At 37.9% G+C, this 23,674-nt stretch overlaps 1 protein-coding gene across 3 annotated transcripts; it reads right to left on the bottom strand.

Moving 5' to 3' along the window:
- Positions 1–449: 449 nt before the first annotated feature.
- Positions 450–23,474, bottom strand: LOC148865153 (monothiol glutaredoxin-S10-like). Of its 3 annotated transcripts, XR_016109811.1 has the most exons (6): positions 22,961–23,397; positions 22,716–22,789; positions 18,404–18,478; positions 18,007–18,072; positions 1,056–1,082; positions 450–776 (listed from the first exon to the last, which is right to left on the bottom strand). XR_016109811.1 is itself a non-coding variant. In XM_088977730.1 (5 exons), the coding sequence occupies exons 1-5, from the start codon at positions 23,239–23,241 to the stop codon at positions 700–702; spliced, it is 534 nt and encodes a 177-aa protein (XP_088833856.1). In that variant the 5' UTR covers positions 23,242–23,474; the 3' UTR covers positions 450–699. The 3 variants fall into 3 exon arrangements, 2 of the variants coding, with proteins under 2 accessions (XP_088833856.1, XP_088833857.1); XM_088977730.1 differs by lacking the exon at positions 18,007–18,072 and having other exon boundaries at positions 22,961–23,474; XM_088977731.1 differs by lacking the exon at positions 18,007–18,072 and having other exon boundaries at positions 1,056–1,105.
- Positions 23,475–23,674: the final 200 nt, after the last annotated feature.

The following is a 23,674-nucleotide window of genomic DNA, read 5'->3' as shown; positions in this document are numbered from 1 at the left end:
TCTTCCATTTTATCACCTACAAGAGCTACTCCTAGCCTTTTAGGTTCTTTCAAATGACTCCTTTTTCTAATACATCTCAGACAATGTGTTAACCACCTGGACTGATGGATGGACCCATCTAAAGTTCAAACCAAAACAATGTTCCAGTGTCCAATATATGATTCACTTCCAAGGAACATGAGGGAAATGAAAAGTTGGCAACTTCAAGTATCTTGCCAAGGTTAACAGTATATAACTGGCTAAATGACACTAACAGAAGCGAAATTACATAACTAAGTTCTTTTAATGCAATGTCAGAAATGCTTGAAATGGAATGTAGTTAAGCCTTGCATAATTAGCATATATGACAAATAATAAAAATGAAAAAGAAAATGGCAGATACCAAAAAAAAAAAAAAAAACTAGCTTCACAAATATGCCCCCTGTTGCAAGTAACAAGGTTTTCAGAAGTAGAGAAATTAGCAGCAAGTTTTCAGGTTGCTGCTGAGATCATGATTAAAAGACATGGATCCATGAAAGGATCAGTTCACAATGGCTTAATCAAATGGATTCAATATATATAACCATCAGCTCTGCAACATGGCATCAAATTAATATTAATCAAGAAACTTGGTTTTATGGAGCATACACAACATATCATGTTACAAAGGCCGTAGTGGCAATGGGAACCAATATTCCTGGCAACATTGTTCCAACGTGACTAGCTCTGAGTGCTTATGGCATTAGCCTCAGACAGTAAAGCTTCAAGTTCACCTTTCCGGTATAACTTTACAGTATCTGTGCAGAATAAAGAAAACATGAAAAATCAAATGTAGTTCTGAAATTGAAGTCCAAAAGAACGGGAAACTGTTTATCTCTTTTTCATTTGAGTTCTAGACATTCTTACTAGCCCTTTTATTTTATTTTATTTTATTTATTTTTGATAGATATTAGCCCTTTTGTTTTGCCCAAGTAGACTTTGTTTTTAGTCCCAATCCAAGTTATTTAAGCAACCTATAAGAAAACTCACAACGTTGTCATTTTCCTTTCTTTTTATTATATTTGAAAAAGACGCACCTGTACAACCACCTATGTGCTTGCCACCTGTTCAGAATGAAACCAAAAACCTGAGAGATTACTCAAAAGGAAAATCAAAGAGATAAAAGTAAGAACTGAATTTAAGATAAAAATAGCATATGCTATCCACTTCCAAAAAGGTAACACCATAGCAGGGAACTTGGACAAGGCTTAGTTGAGCATCAATAGTCAACCTCCAAAAGGCATATAAGAAGCTACATTTTCTTTCTGTTCAAGTGTTTCTCATCATTTAACCATTAGAATAGACATCATAGTTCATGCAAAACTTTGTATCTTTAGAAACAATTGCTTGTCCCAGCTATCCAGGAGCTTGGGAGGGGTGGACAGGATGCAGACCTAGCCTTAGGAATTTTTAGCATGAAGTGGCTACTCTTGGACTAGAACTGTGGACTCACTAGCCAGCCTGAGAATTACCATCAAACCAAGCAATGGCCCCACAAGTTTATTGTAATCAAAAACCTTGCCGGCATCTCCTCATGAATTTTATTTCCAGCAATTCACTCAAACCTTCTAACTAGTATCATCATGGACTATGGTTACTGATAAAAAGGACACTATCCAATGTTGCTCCTGGCTATCAGGGGCTTTGGAAGGGGTGAACTAAAGCTAGATATAGACCAACTTTTGGTATTTTTGCACAAAGTGACCAGTCTCACACTCAAACCCATGTTTTCACGCTTTGTATGACTGAGATTATACCATTAAACCAAGCAATGACCTCCATAATCCACTTATGAACTCAATTCATTCAATAGAAATGATAAATAAGAATTAAGGAATATATGGAAAAAGTATTGATTTCTTGGTTATTTTTTAGCAAATGAAGAACAAAATACAAAGCCTAGTCACCTGACATAAAGCAGGAAACAGAAACACAAAAGAACTGCTTCTAGAGGGAAGTTTCATGAATGATGTATCATTAGATCTAGAGATGTAAACAGGTTGAATTCAGATTATATTTACCAAAATTTGAATTGATCCTATTCAGATTCAGACCAACCATATCCATCAAGATTCAAAAACCAGTTTTGATAGTATATATCATTAGGGTTCGACTATGATACGGAAAAGATATGATATTTGAAAATTTTCTGACCAGTCAATTGGAGTCATAACGTGGTAGCCAATCAGATGTTATTTGTCAAAATTCATGGGTGGGTTTTGATTGGTCAAAACTCTTTCCATACCATATATTTTCTGCATCATAGATTTCCCCATATCATTAATTAGTTAAAATAAAAAGTTACATATACATACATATATTGATAGATAACCAGAAACTTGAATTAATTAAGAAAAATCGAAGTGCAAGGATCCCAATCCAAGTTAACCCACAAGTATGAGTATAAATTAGCACAAAAACTTGACAGATCCCTATGCACCCTTGCTTTGCTAGTGTATCTGCCAATGCATTTTCTGATCTGTCAATCCATTTAAAAGTAGCCTTGACCTCACCTGTTAATCTCCTTATTTCCCTTAAATCTTGTCTGAAAATCCATGGCCCATCACTGTTGTTAACCATCCACCAATGACCAGAATAGTCACTTTCCACCTCTAAGTGTCTTTTTTTTTTGTTTGTTTGTTTGATGATTCTAATCGTCTCAAGTTCAGATTCCTTACAATCTTTAATCCTTGCTGAAGGGCAAAAATTTCTTCTGATAAAGACTTAGACATTATATATTATTAACAAAGGAATTAAAAATAACTTCCACAAGACTTTAATTTATGAACCCAAATGAAAATATGATATTTGACCAATTTTGTGAATGAAAATTGCATATATACATATGCACATACATACTAATATTATCAGACTTGGAATTTTAATTGGATCCAATCAGTAGAAAACAGCAAATATAATAGTTAAGAAAGAAGAGAAAGAGGAAATAGATTTTTGAGAGAGGAAGAGAGATAAGAGAATCCAATCAAGTGATGGCTGCCTCTCCCATTAGCTTTTATACTTAAGAAAATTAGTATACAATGTCCAATATGCCCTTAATAGGGAAGCTACTGTCAACAACTTAAAGAACACTAAATTAATGGGCCTTGGGCCCAACAGTGCTAACTAAATAAAATAAACAAATAACAGTGATTCCTCAACACTCCCCCTCAAATTAGGAGCAAATGTCACACATTTCCAACTTGTGTAGGTCATATTCCAGCTTGCTGTTTGTAAATTGTTACTCCCTTGGTAAAGACATCAGCTGACTATGAGTCAAAAGAAACATATGGTAGGCAAACTTCTCCCAATGTTACCCTCTCTCTTATGAAGTGTCTATCAACCTCAATATGCTTTGTTCAATCATACTGAACTGGATTATGGGTGATGTTGATTGCGGCTTGATTATCATAATACAACATTATAGGTTCCTCAATAACAATCCAAGCTCACCTAACAAGGACCTGATCCAAAGAAGTTTTGAGACACCATGAGCCATATATCTATATTCTACTTTTGCACTTGACCTAATCACAACTAGTTTTTTTTACTCTTCCATGAAACCATATTGCCTCCTACAAAGGTGCAAACCCCTGATGCAGATCTCCTGTCATCTAAGCACCTTGCCCAGTCTACATCCGTATAGACCTCTAATTTCAAGTGCCCATGATCAACAAACAATATTCCTCTACTGGGAAGTTTCTTTAGGTAGGCAAAAATCCTATCAATGGCTGTCAATGCTGAACCCAAGGAACATGCATGTACTAGCTCACAATACTAATAGCATAAGAGATATCTAGATGTGTCGTGCACAAATACAACATGCGGCACACCAACCTCTAATACCTCCTTACATCCTTCACTAACTCACCATATGAGGCATTAATCCTGTGGTTCTAATCAATAAGAGCATTAGCTAGTTTGACTCCAAGCTTCCTAGTCTCCTATAGCAAATCCAACACATACTTCCTGTGGGAGATGAAGATCCCTTATTTGAATCTTGCAACCTCAATACCTAGAAACAGTCCACCCAAATCCTTGATTTCAAATTCCTATTGGAATTACTTCTTTAGGGCATCAATCTCACTCAATCGTTTCCTATAATTACAATATCAACATATAAAATCAATACTGATACAAGTGATCCTCTCCTCTTCAGTAAGAGCATATGATTCCATTGAGTTAGTGTATCTAAAGCGAATCAATGCTCCCATAAACCTGTCAAACCATATTCTGGGTGATTTCTTCAAGCTACATAAGGACTTATTTAATCTACACACCTTTCCTCCATCCACATTATCATAAAACCTGACTAGAAGATCCATATACACCTCCTACAAATCACCATCGAGGAAGGCATTTTAAACATCATGTTAGAAGAGCAGCCATGAATAAGTAGCTCCCAATGGCAAGAGAACCCGAAATGAACTCATTTTAGGCATAAGGACAAAGGTCTACAAATAATCTTGTTAGAATGTTAGAGTGATGTTCGACTGATAAGAGTCCTTATTAGCGCATTCTTATGTTAAACTTATCTTGTAACTGGGCCTGTGTTAATGGGCCTAATCCTGTTTAATGGTTTAAGTCATCTGAGTGTCCCATCACTAATCAGGGGCATCCCAATAATTTCTTGTACCTTGTACTATATTCATCTATAAATAAAAAGGCTGGTTGACTGGATAGTACAGTTCGACATTCTCTTCAGTTCTGTGGTTCTCTTCTCTTCTTTGCTACTTCGAGTATAGCTCCTCAGATTACATGGTATCAGAGCATTGGCTCCTTCCTGGTTTCAGCAGGCGCACTCTCTTCTCTTGCTGTCTTTTCATCTTCTCTCTTCCTTTTCTGGGTTGCTGCAGTAAAGACCTAGGAGTGTAAGAGAGTAAAGCAAGTTCGAACCTAGGGTTTCTCTTGGTTGTAGGACTCAAGGGAAGTAAGACCCAGAAGTAGATGTCCTACTAGATTATTTCCAGCAAGTAGTAGCTATTGGGCTACTAAGAGAGGTTTGTATAGGACAGACCTAGTTGAGGACTGATTTCAGCAGTCCTAGCACTAGCCAAAAGGGGGAGAGCTTCCTCTACAGTTGCAGCTTCGTGCTCCAGCAAGACTTGCGCAGAACAAGTGGTAACTTCAGTTACAACCTACTTCAGTTACAGATTTTCTTCAGGTCGGTTATCAGCCCTACTTGGTATCAGTTACAGATTTTCTTTAGAGGAAACTTCTGCACTACACAGTTGCAGCCTTAAACTTTTACCAGCACTGTGAACTGGTTCAGTTACAGACCTTTACTTGCTACTGTACCCGAACTGTGAACACTGTGACCACTTTGGCCAGTCCTAAACAGAACCACCTACAGCACTGTGAACAACACTTGGACTGAAGTCAGGATGTCCTCACTATCCGGTGAAGTTTCCTCTAGAGATAACAGACCTGTCACAAGGTCCTCAAACCTGGAAAACCCTAATCTGCACAGCTTGCAGATTACAAGTGTGCTGCTGGATGAGTATAACTTCAGAGAGTGGTCCATCTCAGCAATGTTGTTCATTACCTCTCGTGATCTCACAGGCTATTTGGATGGAGACAAGAAACAACCAGAAATTGGCAGTCCTGAATACACCGCGTGGCGCAAGGAAAATGCCATAGTCATGTCTTGGTTGCTGGCCTCTATGACTCCTAGGGTGGCCAGAACTGTTCATCACTTCCCTACAGCCGCTAAAATTTGGGAGAAAGTATCTAAGACATATGGCCAGAAAAAGAACAATGCTAGAATCTACAGGCTGAACCAAGACATTGCAGCCCTAAGGCAAGGAGACATGTCCGTGGCAACCTACTTTGCAACACTGGAAGGCCTCTGGGAAGAGCTTGACCACCACTTGATTTTGGATTGGGAAAATGCTAATGATAAGGGGAGGCATGACAAGTAGATTGAGGAGGGCAAAGCCTTCAAGTTTCTGGCTGGTCTTGACCCTGTATATGAAGGTACAAGGTCACAGATTCTAAGGAGAGATGAATTACCTGAGCGTCACCATGTCTACTACCTGGTGAGGAATGAAGAAGTAAGGAGAAAGGAGATGTAGATTGACTCCCAGATATAGTCAACAGAACTACCTGAAGAACATTCAGCCTTAGTTTCCACTAAGGGGAATAGATTTTCAGACAAGAAGTCCCTCAAGTGTACCCATTTTGGTGGTGAGAAACACACAAAGAGAAGTGTTGGGTCTTGTACCCTCATCTGAAGCTAGCTGCTCTGAGAAAGGACAAAAGGCAACATAAGGGCCACACAGCAAGTGGGAATCTTGCCACCAACAACAGTAGTGACAACTCACAGAGTACTCAGACAGTGTCCTCTTCCACCTAATGGCAGGCTGCCGATTCCTCTAGACCAAGTACTTCGGGCTTCACAGCTAGTGAGGTAGAGGTTCAGCCGGGCATTAGCCCGTATGAAGAATAATTCTTTAGCTTCCACCTCTCTTGCCAAATCAGGTACAGCCTCTGCATTTAGTGCAACTAGTTCCATTAATTCTACCTCTTTGATGATTGATTCCGGAGCCACTGACCATATGACACATATGTCCTCCTTATTCTCTACATATCATTTGTTGTCTGGCCAGGATAAGATGAGAGTAGCTGATGGGTCCCTCTCCACCATCTCCAGAAAGGGTGTGGTTGAGCTAAGCAAGGATCTCTCTCTTAAAACAGTCCTACATGTTCCTAGTCTTACCTCGAATTTGTTGTCTGTTTCAAAGCTTACAAAAAATTTGAACTGCAGTATAACTTTCTTTCCTTCTCATTGTGTCTTCCAGGACAAATTGATGAGGAGAACGATTGGGAGTGGCCATGAGTATGGGGGCCTCTACTATTTTGATGAAGATGTCAGCTCAGCCTTGCAAGCTTCTACTACTAGTCCGGAAAGTGTGAAGTCAATAGCTAGGTTGCACTTGTGGCATGCTAGGCTAGGTCATTTGTCCTTTTCTTCTTTAGCAATGTTGTTTCCCAAATTATGTAAGGGCATTCCGAGTCAGAGTTTAATTTGTGATGTGTGTCAAATGTCAAAACAATGCAGATCAATGTATCCAATTTCTAGTAATGAAATTCAAGCCCCTTTTGATTTGGTTCATTCTGATGTTTGGGGTCCTTCACCCATTGTTTCCATTGATGGCTTCCGTTACTTTATCAGTTTTATTGACCATTATTCTTGGTGCACCTGGATTTATCTGTTGAAAGGACGTGATGAAGTTCCCCGGATAACTATGATGTTTTGCAAGATGGTTGAAACACAATTTGATAAAAAGATCAAGCAATTCCATTCAGACAATGCAGTTGAATACTTTGAAAGATCCCTGAACTCATTCATGGAAGATGCAGGCATGTTACATCAATCATCATGTGCTTACACCCCTCAGCAAAATGGGGTTGCTGAGCGCAAGAACAGGCACCTATTGGAGACAACTCGAGCCCTTCTTTTCCAGCACAATGTGCCCAAGCAATATTGGTCTCAAGCTGTTCTCACTGCATCATACCTGATAAATCGAATGCCATCTAAGGTACTGGGTATGAAGACCCCTTTCTCTGTTTTGTGTCCCACTCTTCCAGAATTTCCTCTTCCCCCACGGGTTTTTGGTTGTACATGCTTCATACATGTGAAGGATCCAAAGAAAACCAAGTTGGATCCTAAGGCTACAAAGGGAATATTTTTGGGGTACTCTCCTACGCAAAAGGGGTATAAGTGTTATGATCCTGTCTCCAAGAAAAAATGTCACTAAAGATGCAGTTTTTTTTGAGTCTCAACCCTATTTCCAATCTTCTTAGAGTCCTCTTCAGGGGGAGAGTAGTGGGTTGGAAGAGGATTCTCATTCTCCCTTCTTCTTTGTTCCCATTTCATCACCTTCCACTACTACTAGTTGTAACATTCCAAGTCAACCTAGTGAGACTCCAACTGTGCCAGTTACTTCTCCAGATTCGGTTGATGCTTCTGAAGGTTCCAGTAAACAAGATAAAGAGATACTTACATACAGTAGAAGGAAGAAGGGCCCTCAACCTCATGATTGCAACCAGTTGAACTCAAATCAATCCGTCTCTGCAATCCAAGGTAATTCTAACTCACTCAATTCAGATTTGGATATTCCTATTGCTCTCGATAAGCCTATTCGTTCTTGTACCACTCGGCATCCCATAGCTGATTATGTTTCTTACTCACACTTATCCCTTGCCTATCATTCCTTTGTGTCTGTTCTTTCCTTTGTATGTGTCCCTTCCAGGTATTCAAAGGTGGCATCTGATCCAAGGTGGAAAGAAGCCATGAATGAGGAGATGAAAGCAAGAACGTGGGAATTGGTGGACCTGCCAGAAGGGAAAGGCACTGTTGGGTGCAAGGGATATTCACAGTAAAGCACAGGGAAGATGGATCAATTGAGAGGTACAAAGCCAGACTTGTGGCAAAGGGATTTACGCAAAAGGAAGGAATTGACTACAAGGAAACCTTTGCCCCAGTAGCAAAGCTCAACACAATCAGGGTTCTACTATCACTAGCAGCAAAATTCTCTTGGGAACTTCATCAGTTGGATGTGAAGAATGCCTTCCTAAATGGTGATCTTCATGAAGAGGTATTCATGGAACCCCCACCTAGATATGATGTTGGAAAGAAGGTATGTAAACTAAGGAAAGCATTATATGGTTTGAAGTAATCTCCCCGGGCATGGTTTGAGAGACTTTGTTTGGCCATGAAGAAAGTAGGGTACACTCAGAGTAGTGCAGATCATACATTGTTTACAAGGAGACAGGATGACAAACTTATAACACTCATTGTGTATGTGGATGATATGGTGATTACTAGAAATGATGTGTATGAGATGAAGAGGCTGAAGGAGTTCTTAGCTTCAGAATTTGAGATTAAAGACCTAGGAAATCTGAGATACTTTCTTGGGATTGAAGTTGCTAGATCAAGAGAAGGAATCTATATATGTCAAAGAAAGTATGTGCTAGATCTCCTAGAGGAAACGGGCATGATGGGGTGCAGGCCAACAGACACTCCAATAGAACCAAGCCATGGATTACAAGAATCAATGGGTGAGGAATACTGTGATAAGGAAAGGCACAAAAAATTGGTAGGAAAATTGATATACTTGTCCCTTACTCGGCCAGACATTGCCTATGCAGTGCATGTTATCAGTCAATTCATGCACTCACCAAAGACCCCTCATATGAGAGTAGTGGAAAGAATTCTCAGATACTTAAAGACTTGCCCAGGGAAAGGAATTCTATTCAAGAAAAACAGCAGACTTGAAATTGAAGCCTACACTGATGTTGATTGGGCTGGGTCTGTTGGAGACAGAAAATCAACCTCAGGTTATTGTACACTTATGGCTCAGAACTCTCCTTAATGAGCTTGGTATGAAGACTGAGGGTCCTCTCAAGTTGTATTGTGATAATAAAGCTGCTATCAACATTGCCAACAATCCCGTGCAACATGACAGGATAAAACATATTGAAATTGATCGACACTTTGTCAGAGATAATTATTTCAGGAGAACTCTGTGTGCCTTACACTCCATCAGAGATGCAGATTGCAGATGTATTAACAAAAGGGCTGGCATCAACAAAGTTCAGGGACATACTTGGCAAGCTAAACATGATTGATATCCATGCTTAGCTTGAGGGGGAGTGTTAGAATGTTAGAGTGATGTTCGGCTGATAAGAGTCCTTATTAGCCCATTCTTATGTTAAACTTATCTTGTAATTGGGCCCGTGTTAATGAGCCTAATCTTGTTTAATGATTTAAGTCATCTGGGTGTCCCATCACTAATCAGGGGCATCCCAATAATTTCTTGTACCTTGTACTATATTCATCTATAAATAAAAGGCTGGTCGACTGGCTAGTACAGTTCGACATTCTCTTCAATTCAGTGGTTCTCTTCTCTTCTTTGCTACTTCGAGTATAGCTCCTGAAATTACAAATCTATCCCATAGGTCTATGTATACCCTTTTTTTATAAATAATATATACCCTTCTACAACCAACCTTGCCTTATACCTCTCTATACTACCATCAACCCTATACATTATAGTAAAACCCACCTACATCTATCTCCTTAATAATAGGTAGATCAACAATCTCCCATGTCTGATTTTTTATCAAAGCTTCCATTTCCTCCTACACGGTTGTCCTCCACTTAGGTTTAGAGAGCCTCATTCTTTCTTAGGTTTAGACACAAAATTAAGGGAAAGGAAGGCATTGTAGGAGGGAGATAATTACTATAAGAAAGATGGTGTGAGATACAATGAGTTGTGCACTTTCTCTTCCCCTTGTAGAGAGCAATGGGAAGATCAAGCTCATCTGCATCATAGGTGTTAGGCATAGGAATATCATAAATAGGAACAAAAATATGAGTAGGAACAAGAGAAATACCTGGATCTGCATCAGCTGAACCTAGAATCTCAAATGAGCCGATGGGAAGTGGTGGGGATTCCCCTGTTGGAGCATGTGTAGAATCAACCCTCCTATGCTAGTGTGTGAAGAACTATGAAGCAGGCCACAGTGGAGCAAGAGCAACTATTGTAGGTAAAGGAGCAAGACTAAGGACAAGAAGAGGAATAGAATGCTCACTTTCCTCCCCAAAACACCCCCTAAAGAGAACCACTAAAAAAGAAAGATACAAACTCAAAAAAGTTGACATCCATAGTGATAAACTGACTCCCTAACATAGGATTGTAGCAATAATATCTGTTTTGGTTTTGAGCATACCCATGAAAGACAAATTTCTTGGCCTTAGGATCCAACTTACTATGGTGAAGACTAAGAATATAAACAAAGCAAATACACCCAAAGACTCTCAAAGGTACGTGAAACATCTCCCTCTTAAGAGAAAAAAAAAATGATTATATAATACCTTAAACAAAATGATATGAGAAGGTACACGTTTAATCAAATAGACATCTATAAGGACAACATCACCCCAAAAGCAAATAGGAACTAAAGCACACACCATAAGACTTCTTCCACCTCCACAATATGTTTGTTTTTCCCTTTTTTCTACTCCATTCTACTATAGTGATTATGCACAATTGTTCTGATGAATTATCCCATGCTCCAATAAATAAGATTCTAGGTTCATTTCAAAATATTCCCTAACATTGTCTAATTTGAAAGCCTTAGTCCTCACCCCAAACTGTACGAGAACTATTTGATGAAACTATCATATCAAAGGGGGTACCTCATCACAAGACCTCAGCAAATATATCCAAGAGTATCATGAGTAGTCATCCACAAACAACAGGAAGTAACAATAGCCACCCGTGGATAAAATGTATTATGCTCCCCAAACATATGTATGAATAATATCAAAAGTGATGAACTTCTTCTGTTACTAGATTGAAAAGAATGTCTACAATGTTTTCTAAGTTGACAACTTTCACACTCTATACTAGATAACTTAATAGACTCAAACAACTTTGGAAACAAAAAAAAAAAACGGAAATAACCAAAGGATAAATGCTCTAGTTGTTTATGCCAAAACATAATCTAACAAATTGACTCTGACCCATTACTCTTGGTATTGACATGATGACTCTGGTAACTTGGAAGCGCATCAAGAAGGTAGGCTCCATTCACCTCACAACATCTTTCTAGTCTCTAGATCCTACAAAACACAATGACTAAGAAGGAAAGTTACTTAGCTAATGAACCAACCAATTCATTAGCTTCCCTCCCTACCCATTGTATACTTAGATTCACATGTTGTGTTAACCACTGTAACTTCTTCATTTCATCTCTATAACACCAAATCACTAATTCTGGATTCTTTTATCCAGCCTACCACCACCTTGGAGTCCCCTTCAATCACCAGGTTCTCCAAGTTCATCTCTTTTGTAATTTGAACACCTTGTAAATCTACAAACAGTTTAGCCTTTAAAGAGTCTCCAATCCCCACAGGTCTTGAAAAAAGTGCTATTGTGATCCCTTCCTTATTTCTTATGACTCCTCCAAATCTTGAAGGACCTAGGTTGCCTTAACTGCTTCCATCAAAGTTTAATTTTAGAAAACCTTCAAGAGGAGGTGTCCACATCGACCTTGTTTTAATCTTTTGCACTGAACTAGATGCCATTGAAAACCAATCCCTCCAAAAATCATCAAAGGAGAGCGATCTAAATATATCCAGGATTAGTAGCCAATGTATAACCCTGGTCATTACACAGTTCAAAATCTGTTGTTTGCTTCTCTCCTCTTAGAAGATTCTAGCATTTCTTTCTTCCCATGAGGTCCAAATCATTGTTGCTCTGGTGTACCTCCGCATTATTCTTCTCCTTCTCTTTGGCCAAGCAAAAGTAGAAGTGTCACAACATCTTAATCTCCATTGGCATGTTCCACCTACACCCAAACAAAGAGAAAAACCAATTCCAAATGTCTACAACAAATGAAAAGGAAATTAGTAAACGGTAGCAAGATTCACCATCGGGTTTGCAAAGAGTACACAAATTCGGGGAAATACACAAGAAAAGCCTCTCCTTTTGCTTGTAGTCTAGAGTGCTAATTTTCCCATAAACCACTTCCCAACAAAAAGCCCTAATTTTAGGGGGAATTAACTGACACCAAACTTCCATAATAGGAAAAAAAGAGGAATAGGGGCTAGCAAAGAGCATAAAAAAAGAGACAAAGGAAAAGAAACCTTTAGAACTTGGGCACCAAACTCTCATATCCAGTTTAGAAGGACCTAGACAAACTTTATCAAGAAGAAAGTAAGAGCTATGAGAAGCAAGTAACTTCCTCATCCCTTAATCTGCTTTGAAACCCAAAATCCTAATTATGATCCAAAGGCAAGAAAGGAGGGATTAAAAACTTCAAAATCACCTCATTTTTGTACAAGGAAAGGAAATACAGAAAAAGAAATAAGTCCCTTAAAGGCTGGCACCAACCCAAGTGTCTTCCAATACCAAATTAGATTCCTTCAACAAACACCATAACTAATAAACCTGAGGAACTGATGATGAAATCTATGGATTGCTTTCCAAGGTGATGCCAATGTAGTCTGATATGATACACCAGCATCCCAGCCATTCTCCAACCTACCATGAATATTTCCCACCACCTCATGCCATAAGTTCTTCCTCTCTAATGGCCATCTTCATAACAAATTCCCTAAGAGAGCCATATTCTTCTTTTTCACATTCCCAATACCTAAACCACCTTCTTTTTTACTTCTACACATGATCTCCCATTTGATTAGGTGGTCACTTCTAGACTCACCCGGTTCCCAAAGGAAACCCCTCGCGATTTTTTCTAATTTCTTTTCTCCCCTTGGTGTAACTCTAAATACAGAGGAGTAGATTGGGAGGTTAGCCAAAGCTGATCTTATCGGGGTAATCCTCCCTCCTAAAGAAATATAGTTTCTCTTCCAAGCAACCAATCTCCTTTCACACCTTTCTATAACTAGGTTCTAGAATCTACTCTCCTTAGGGTTGGAACCTAAAGGAAGACCCAAGAAGGTCAAAGGCCATGCGGCGATAGGACACTCTAAGCAACCCACTACCACACTTAAGGTATTCTCCTCCATATTAATCCCTGCTATGCAACTCTTGTCTAAATTGGTTTTTCTCTTTTGTAGATTGTCCAAGGTGTTTACTTTCCCATAGTACACTTCCCAATAGAATGCAAAAACCTTAGGGGGAATAGGCCTATACCAAGCCTCCTTAAAGAGAAAACCCTATTGAAAAGAAGAATAGCAAAGGGATTTAAAAAGGAAGCACATGAGAAAATACCGGAGGGACGAGAAGTCCAAATCCTTTTGTCTGGTACAAGGGGGTCCAAACAAACTTTATCAAGAAGACTCCATAATTGGGTTAGACTTTCAATCTCCTCATTCCTTAACCCTCATGGAACCCAAAACCCCAAATTGGTGCCATGGGAGTTTCCAAAGGGGAAAAGAATTTTGACACAGGCTCTTTTTTATATCAAGAGATAGTGAACAAGCACAGAAAGAGGTCCTTTAATGGAGCCTCTCCAACATAAGTATCCTCTAAAAAAGGGACCGAATTACCATCACACACATCATACCAAAACGTTACGATATCAAGACACAGGCTCTTTTTTATATCAAGAGACAGTGAACAAGCACGGAAAGAGGTCCTTCAATGGAGTCTCTCCAACATAAGTATCCTCTAAAAAAGGGACTGAATTACCATCACACACATCATACCTAAACGTTACGATATCGAGGGAGAATGCTATGGATTGCCTTGTATTGGCAATGTTGCCCATTGAGATACTCCAACATCCCATCCATTCTATGAGTGACCATGAATACTTCCTACCACCTCTGAGTGACATGAATATTTCCTATTGTCTCCTTCAAAGTCTCCAAGTGATTTATCTCCTACCAAAGAGTTTTTAAGGTAGAGAATTATATTGCAAGAGGTCTATCTCATTGCCTTGCATTAATTATCTAATTTCTTAACTAATAAGCTTTGGCCACATTTTGGTTTTGATCAATTTCTGTTCAACACCACTGCCCACCATACTATCTCAAACAACTCAATACTAAAAGGCAAAGAAATACCTCCTTGATCAGATTGATCCCACTTAAACAGTCAAAAAACTCTTTTGGAAACAAAAACCATAGTTGTCAAGGCGAAGCCTAGGCAACAAGGTGCCCTTGGGCCTTTGAGGCTCGCCTCGCCCAGTCGCCAAGCAATTTTGCATACTGTGTAATAAAATACTTTTATATTGTTATTTTTTTGAGATTATAATTATAAAATAGACATTATTAAAGAAAAATATTCATTTTTTGTGGTGGAAAAAAAATGAGGTGGTGGCAAGCATTCATGGCTACTTAGGAAATTGTTGGGATTCTAGGATATCTCGTTGAGCTACCCTTACTACACCTTGGAAGGCTATACATGGTATTCTCCCTCGTTCCTCAGTTTCATCAGGTATGATGCTTGTTCTGGTAATGCTATTTTGTTCTAGGAGGATATTTGGGTGGGTACTCAACCCCTCAAAGATCGTTTCCCCTCGCTCTATTCCCTTTCCCTTCACAAAAATGTGCCAATTGCAAATTTTCTCTCAAACCCGTTAACTCCCTTGTCTTTAAATTGGGACTTCGACTTTCGTAGAGGGTTAAGGGATGATGAGTCGAGTTGTGTTATTGAGCTAATTCAATTATTAGAATTCGTTTGTTTGGACCCCACTTCTTCTAATCAAAGAGTTTGGCCTCCTCTTCCAAAAGGTACATTTCCTTGTTCTTCCTTTCTAAAATCCCTCAGTTCTAACCCCAATTCCCAAGGGTTCCCTTTCAAAGAAGTCTGGGCGTGACCTATTCCCCCAAAAATTGTTGTATTCAGCTGGGAAGTCTACTATGGGAAAATCAATACTTTGGAAAACTTACAGAAAAAGATACCCTCTCTTTGTCTCTCCCCAAATTGGTGTTCCTTATGTAAGGCCCAGAATGAGGATTGTTTCCATTTGCTGATCTCCTGTTCCTTTGCTACAAATTTATGGAGTTGGAGCCTTTGTTTATTTGGAGGTAGGTGGTCTTTGCCTTCTGATTTAAGCTCGTTATTTAACCCATCTTTTTTTGTTTGGCACTCTAGAAGAGGCAAGGTCATGTGGAAATGTGTCAGGGCAGCCATCTTATGGACTCTTTGGGAGGAAAGGAATGCAAGAGTCTTCTTAGAGAAGGAAAGAAGATTAGATGAAGTGAAGGACTGCATCCTAACAAGAGCAATCCATTGGCTGAAAACCTTGGATATATTTGATGATTTCTCCTTTGATGACTTGTAGAGGAATTGGTTAGTAATAGCTAACACTTCAACAACGAAGAATAGAAGTTTGTCAGAATGGGTTCTGCCTTTAGAAGGTGTCATCAAGTTGAATTTTGATGGAAGCAGCCAAGGTAACCCTGGGCCTTTAGGTATAGGGGGTGTCCGGAGGAAAGGGACAGCAATATAATTTCCTTATTCTCAGGACCGGTGAGAGTGGGGGACTCCACAAGGGCAGAAACCGTTGCTGCAGTACAAGGAATTCAGATCGCTAACCAGCTTGGGTTGGAGCATCTCCTAGTTGAATGGGACTCTCAGGTGGTAACAAGGTGGCTTCTAAACCCGGATACTACCATTTGGGGCTACAAAGATCTCATCAAAAAAGTAAAGTGGTTAACTAGCAATATGAGATTTAAGGTAAAATGGGTTACAATAAACATCAAGCCTAGATCAGAAAAGTTATAATGCTTTTTATGAAAAACAGAAATATATTTTATTGAATTGTCATTTAAGAGAGATTACATCCTTATCGGATATCCCAATTGAGGATAGCTAGCCTCGGCTGACCACCTTACAAGATACAAAAACAGCCCCCCCAACAGATTAATTATAATGTTTCCACCAAGATATAAAAACAGCCCCTAGCCAAACATCTCACTCTACCATCTACCAAGTTCCAAGACTATTATCTTTGGGCAGCCAATAACTAATCTAGAGCCCCCCCCCCCATCTGGCTACTATGTCTCTGTAGTTGAGTTGACTTCCTAATCTTTTCTTTTATTTTTTTTACTTTTAACTGCATAGCTTTATTAATATGTGAAAAAGTTATGAATATAATTACAAAGAGCAAGTATAGGCAACCTTCCAATACAACTAATTTCTGGTCCTATCTAATATATCTGCCATATAATTTTCCAATCTCTGGATCCAAGGATGTATTCAATTCCCTATCTAGACTTCTCATTTCCCTCAGGATTTGTCTTAATTACCATGTTCCAAACTTTTATTTGTAAACCAACTGACTACTACACTTGAATCCCCTTCAACTATCTTTCTATAGTTTAGGGATTTCCCCAACCTAAGCCCTTGAAGCACTGCATGCAGCTCAACTCTAGTTGAATCTCCACAGCCAATAGGTCAATAGATCCCCATAAATAACCATCTTAATCCTTGGAGAATTGCTAGTACTTTCAATCTTGTTAAGTCCCCTTGGGCAATAGGTCCTAAAAAATGGTCATAATCTCGCCATGATTATTCCTGAAAACTCCAAGACTTCTCTTTAAAGATTTTAGCATTCCTTTCTTCCCAAATGCTCAAAGAACTTCAACCCTAGTACATCCCTATAGAATTTTGCCTCTCTTCAGTGGAGAAAAGTTCTAAAAAGGCTGCCAACCTCTCCCAGGGGGGGTCAACCTACAGCTAAACAAAGAGAAGAAAAACCTCCATATGCTGTATACAAAAGGGAAGGAGATAGTAATTTATCTTGTTTGCTTGGATTTTTTTTTTTGAAGAATAAAGATAAAATTTTATATTATTTGCTTGGATCACTATACTGTAAGTTTATTTCCTTGCTTATTTGTTTGGGTTCTTGCCATGAAATTTCATGATTTTAAATGTCTTACTGCTCTGCTGAATGAAATTGATTACATTGTCATTGTGTATGGAATATTGAAATTTATTATTGAAAATGATATGGATTTATAAAATTAATGATGTATGTTTCTCGATATGCAAAATTTATTTTAGTATTTAATAATAATAATAATAATTATTATTATTATTATTATTTAATAATTATAATAATAATCTAAGCCATGTCCCAACTATATGGGATTGGCTACATGAATCCTATTTTGCCATTCCATCCTGTTCAGTGCCTTTTATAATAAAATAATAAAAATTGAAAATAAGGCACACGTCAACAAGGACCATTTCCAACAGATCATGTAGAACTCTACTAATGGATTTATGAAACTCTTGGAAACATCACCCAACAAAAATGGTGGGGCATATAACTTAACACAAGACAAAATTGAGCATGCCTTTCCATGTTTCCACCTTGTTTATAGGTGAAGAAATCCAAGAATACATAAACTTGTTTACTAGCATTCCTCATATATTATAGGTATTATTTTTCTGATTTGTTATATTAAAGGTATTACTTGTCAAAATCTATTGCCTATATGGCACCCAAGTGCCTACATAAATGCTTAGGAAACAAGGTAGTAACAATATCAAATCTTACCTTGCCACCTTGATAAACATGTGATGTGGGACCAACTGATCTAATACTAATAGATGTGGGACTAGACTGAAACAAGAATAAGTGGAGGGAAATGACCAAACAATGGGATAAGAAGTGTTTAGAATAATAGATTATACAGGACGATTTAAATTGAAAGTACTTTGAGCATGTTTGCCAGAAAGGAACAGATCCTTTATTAGAAAAACTAATAAAATTTTGGAAACAAGGATTTTAGTAAACAAATTACACATAGCATATACCAATGACCAGTAACCTACATCTTCAAAGAGAAGATATTTTATGATGCACAATGAGAATAAATGTTTTGTTAGTATTTTGTTGTGAGAACAAACCATATGTAATTATAAATACCAAGCACCCCAAAAGTTCTACTTACCAATAAAAACATTTGGAACAGTATATTGTCCAGTGAGCCTTTCCAGCATCTTCTGCAACTGTGGTCCTTGGGGACCTGAAAGAGAACAGAGGTCCTTGATCATATGCATGATCCAAATTATTTTAGTAGAATTACTTTGTACAAAATTAAATCATTGTTCATTCATTATTGGACAGTAACCTTAACCAAAATGAAGAGATTAAATTTGTTTCAAGCACATCAGACCCATAAGAAATGAACCCCCTTTTACAAGTAGAAATTTATATTAATTATACTTGTCGACAGATGTATTGTATTTGGTCGAATTTCGGTTTTCTTTCAGGGAGAGTGTTGGAGGTTACAGGGATATATTTGCAACATTGATAAATTTTGGGGACTTGATCTTTTGCTTATTTAAGCAGTGGTTGTGTGGGATTAGGATTGAGTGAGAGTGGATATTTTGTTGTCAGTGAGGGGTTAGTCATGTATCTCTTGTTCTCATAGTGGATGTTTTCCCTCTCTTTTTGTGGATACCAAGCCAAACCACGTTAAATCTTGGTGCTTCCTCTCCTTTCTATTTCCTTCATGGCTTACTATTCTTCCTTCCTGCTGTTTAACACAATATTAGATGGCAAGAGCATGTTAAGACAGCCGACTGCTCATTAAAACAGTTGATTGTTGTTGTTAACATTTGACTGTTACAGTTAACAGTCAACTGCTATTAACAGACAACTACTGTTGGTAATTGTCTTTTGTGAGTTGGAAAAGAGGCTTTAATGCCTCTGGTTGCAGAGATTTGTGAGTTGGAAAAGAGGCTTTGATGCCTCAAGTTGTAGTTGTTTGTGAGTTGGTGGTGTGTTTCTAAGGTCCCTCTTCTTGACAATTCAAAGAAGGACAGCTTTGTGATGTCATGATTGGTATTGTGGTTAATACTCAATGTGTAGTGATTATTGATGGTTTGTGGTGTGATGATAACTTTGTTGGTGAGCGTGTGAAATTCCCTTGGTATTCGAAAACAGTGTAGTGATGTGGTAGTTTGTGGTGTATTGGTGGATTGTTGGCAAATGTGTGAAGCTCCCTTGGTGTTTGAGAGAAGTGTAGTGACATGATAATTTGTGGTGTATTGGTGAAATGTTGCTTCAGGTTGGTGATTATTAGATCATCACTTGGCTCTACTATAGGTTTCCGATACAAGTTCATTCAGCTTTCTAGCATTGAACTTTGGTCTCTAAGAAGCCCCTTCAACATCTCAAGGTTCATGGTTGTTGCTTCAATAGTACACTTATTTTCATGGAGATTGCTTCAACATCCTTACTTGCAAACTCAAGCTGGTTTTCCCACCTTGAGTGTGAGGGGGTGTGTTGAGAGATAAATTGTAGTTGGTTATATTTGGGTTTTCTTTCAGGGAGAATGTTGGAGGTTACAGGGATATATTTGTAATATTGATAAATTATGGGAACACGTATGTATTTGTGGCAGAAAGAGGGGCTTATGTGTAATTCTGATATAATTTGGTCTTGTGCTTATTTAAGCCAGTGGTTATGTGGGATTAGGGTTGAGTGAGTGAGGATATTTTGTTGTCAGTGAGAGGTCAGTCATGTATCTATTGTTCTCATAGTGGATGTTTTCCCTCTCTTCCTCTCCTTTTTTTCTATTTCTTCTTGTTTTATTATTCTTCTTTCCTGTTGTTTGACAATATTAATCAATGAATATATACACCAAACTCACAAGGAAACTCCATTTTATAAATTAAAAAAAAAAAAAAAACAGGTGCATTAGAGAGGTTTTTTCACCTCTCAGAAACATACCATCTTCTTATCTAGACAAATTCCCATCACAACCATGGTTTGTAATGTAAGCAAGATTTGGCAAAATTTCCTTGAAACCTACCTATTTCACTAGGGTCAGTATGAAATGTTACAAGAATCTTTTTCCTCTTATATCTCTGACATATTGCAAATAAATTAGCAGTATTTCAAATTTCATTGATAAATTATACATCTATGATTTAAAGTTCTGGAAAATCATCTAAACTTTCTGATATTCCATTAAAATAATTAAAAAAATCATGGAAGAAAAATAGGGATTCTATGATTGAATGATTGGCTTGCTATTCTGAAAATGATTGACTTTCTAAGTCACTATAATTCAAAATGAAGAAAGGAAGAAAAAGAAAGAAAACACAAATACAAAGAGGATTCTCAATCTAACCAAAACATATGGTTACAGGAATACAAAAGTCAAAATGACAAGTGAATGACAAACATATAGAATAGAAGATGGCTAAAAGACTGAAGGAGAGATGGAAAGACATACCTATCCAAATTTCTTAATCTTCAATTAGTTGATAATAAATAGTTTTTGCTATGGTTTTATCCTAAATGTTCAAATATACTCCTACTAACAAATTCCATGTGTTTAACTTTTCCTGATTTCTTTGGATTTTCCAAATATCTTAGCGAAATTAGAGAAATATCCTTGAAATTCCCCCATCTCTCTATGGCATAATGTCCACCAATGTCAAAATTGTGAACCATGGTAACATATACCAGGTGATGGTAATCAAACCAAAAAGAAAACAAGATGGGAGGTCTGTTGTGGAACCAAGGAAACCATAAAAAAGGACCAACCAAAGGTTAGGGAGACCCCTGTAGGCAAGCAGGCTTCTCCAGGATGCAACAACCCAAATACAAATTCTCTTGGTTCTCAGTAGGAATGCTTTTCATTCTTGAATGGTTATGATTGATTAATCTTGATCAACAGTTCATCTTCTTTTCAAAGCCCCAGTACATTCAGTATCAATTGGATGGAACTTTCTTTGGGAGAAAAGGAAAACATATTTTCCTGCTAGGATGTCCAAATGCAGAGGACATGAACACAGAAGATAGTGATACAACCAGGGGAATAGCCAGGGGGTTCTTTTATTTTGGGGGATGGGGATGGCGGTGGGGGCATTATATAAACCTTTAAAAATAGGTGGAGGAAACACTCTATTAGGATAATGACCCTCACCTATCACCATAAAGGGTGTAGACAAAACTTTGGGAGCCATGGCTCTCATTGGCACTGCCCCTGGACACAATTGTGTTTCTTGAGATCTAGAAGATAGAGGTAGTCCATTTAACATGCTGATACCATGCTTTCATATTTAGCATCTTAGCTTTTTAAGATAAGTGTCATTTCTAAGTACTTGTATAGTTCTATAATTTTGGCGTGCAATCATATTTAAAGCAAGATCAGGCACAATATAAAGTAAGAATCCCCACCCAATTTTCTGAGATAGAGTAGTGATCATCAGATTGAAGTACCATTTCCCACATCACTAAGAGCACAAATTCAAATGTAGCATTTTTTTTAGAGATAAGAATACCAAACCATGTAGTCCTTAATGGACACAATAATACATTTGATGGTTTAAATATCACAGATATTTGTGATACTGTTGGTGCAATTCATGGTCTAAAGTTTGTGCCAATGCCATGACATTTCAAAATAAAGGACTGGGGTGTTGGACACTTCAATAAGAGCTATTTTTCCCTTCTCTTCCTCTATTCAATCCTTCTCTCTTATATCTTCTACAAAGTAGAAGAACTATGTGTTACTTATTGCTGTTCTATCTTCTATAACATTAGCCCTAGCCTAGTATCCTTTTATTATTTAATCAGCTTGGATAACAGGCTCACCGGTCTTATTCAGACATACTAACCTCTTCATGATTTGTGTTTCTAAAACAGATAATTTCTTTGGAATCTCAAAAGCTGTGAGATAACTGGATCAAATCGAAGCTAGTCTGAGGCATTTGGAACTCCTTAAGAATATATACTATGAAATTAAAAAATAATAATAATAATAAATGCTAGATGTTTCTTCACTTTGACTGAATCATTTTGGGAATCCAGAAACATTATCATATAATCTCTAAATGTAAAGAAATACAACTAATAGAAAAGTCGTACAAAGTAGAAGATCCAAACTTGGTTAAAATCTAGAAGAAAGATTTATAAATTTTGAAAATCTTTAGAAAGCGTTAGTCATACCTCCAACCTTCGCAATTTTTCAAGGTTGTTTCTGGAATTAAATTTCTGAATTTTTAACATCAAAGTTGTTTTATCTGAATTGAACCCTTGTTTCGACTTTCGAACAATAACAGTCAAAGGTATTCCGATGAGGAAAGAAAGAAGAAGAAGGGGGAAAACAACGGTGATGGTAATTCGCTGATGTGAAAGAAAATACAAAATATTAAAATTATTAGCCCAGAATCTCCCCTAGTTACGGAAGGCAACCGAATTGAAACTACAGTAAAATTACTAAGAAGAATGAAGAAAACAAGTACCCATTTCGTCCAATTCAATCACAAGCGGCTCCACGCCAAGTCGCTTGAATAATGCCTTTACCTCCGAAGAATACCTTCCAAAAACAAACGACGGAATTAAAATCAAAGTTATCCCAAAGAGAAGGAAAGAGGAAATCAAGGATATCAAGTATTCACTAAAATTGCAATAAAATCAATCAAATATTGAATAAACCGGAAAAAAACACAGAGAAAAAGTAGAACAGTTAGGTCTGATTCGAACTCACGAGCACCAGGTTTTGGAGTAGACAACAACGGGATTCTCCGACACCGTCTTCTTAATGCTCTCCTCCAACCGCGACCCAAATGAAGCCGCCATGGATCGAACCACGGCAGCCCCGCCGTTCCTTCCGCCATGAATGCTGAAACCTCTGCTTCTGTTGCCTCTGCTAGTAGAACTTCGGAAGGAAAGAGAAGAAAGAGATGACCTCGCGAGAGAAGGAGAAATACTGCGAGGGGAGCTGAGAGCACAACCGCCGACTCGCGTTAGATGAGAAGTCTCTGGCATTGCTGCCGCTGTCTTTCTCTACAGCTTTTGCGGCTTTCGTTCTGCCTACGTCCACCTTTTCTTATTTTCAGGTATTTTCGTGAGTGTTTTCCAATGAATTTTCGTCTCCACGTTTTCGGGTTTTATGACCAATGAGAGAAAGAGGGACTCGGGCACATTATTTGCATCGGGATCCTCTACAAATAAAGGCGTGTACAACGCGTACGAGAGACGAGGCGCAAGCCTGTAACCTTGCTTATACATAGTTTTTTTTTTCTTTAAAAAGTAAAATAATTTAGAGAGAAGTACGGAAACACCTAATGATCAATAAAAATCATTGATCATTCTCCCAATGATTTATATGTTTATGTATTAATAGAATTTTCAAAAATAATTTCTTTGTTTCATAGCAAATTTATATGCTTTCATTTTATACATATATTTTTTAATTTGA

This window comes from Nelumbo lutea, chromosome 3 (genome assembly GCF_056320005.1).
Source record: "Nelumbo lutea isolate HS-2025 chromosome 3, American lotus-T2T, whole genome shotgun sequence".
Taxonomy (NCBI): domain Eukaryota; kingdom Viridiplantae; phylum Streptophyta; class Magnoliopsida; order Proteales; family Nelumbonaceae; genus Nelumbo; species Nelumbo lutea.
Note: the sequence above shows the minus strand (reverse complement) of the source record. Positions and strands in the feature narration are given on the sequence as shown.

What these genes read in the sequence shown, in the direction of transcription:
- LOC148865153 (XM_088977730.1), bottom strand. Translation starts at nt 23,241, where the DNA reads ATGCCAGAGACTTCTCATCTAACGCGAGTCGGCGGTTGTGCTCTCAGC. An exon ending in TGTTCCAAATGTTTTTATTG is followed by an intron (nt 1,083 to 18,403) that starts GTAAGTAGAACT and finishes CATTCTGAACAG; the next exon opens with GTGGCAAGCACATAGGTGGT. An exon ending in GCACATAGGTGGTTGTACAG is followed by an intron (nt 777 to 1,055) that starts GTGCGTCTTTTT and finishes TATTCTGCACAG; the next exon opens with ATACTGTAAAGTTATACCGG.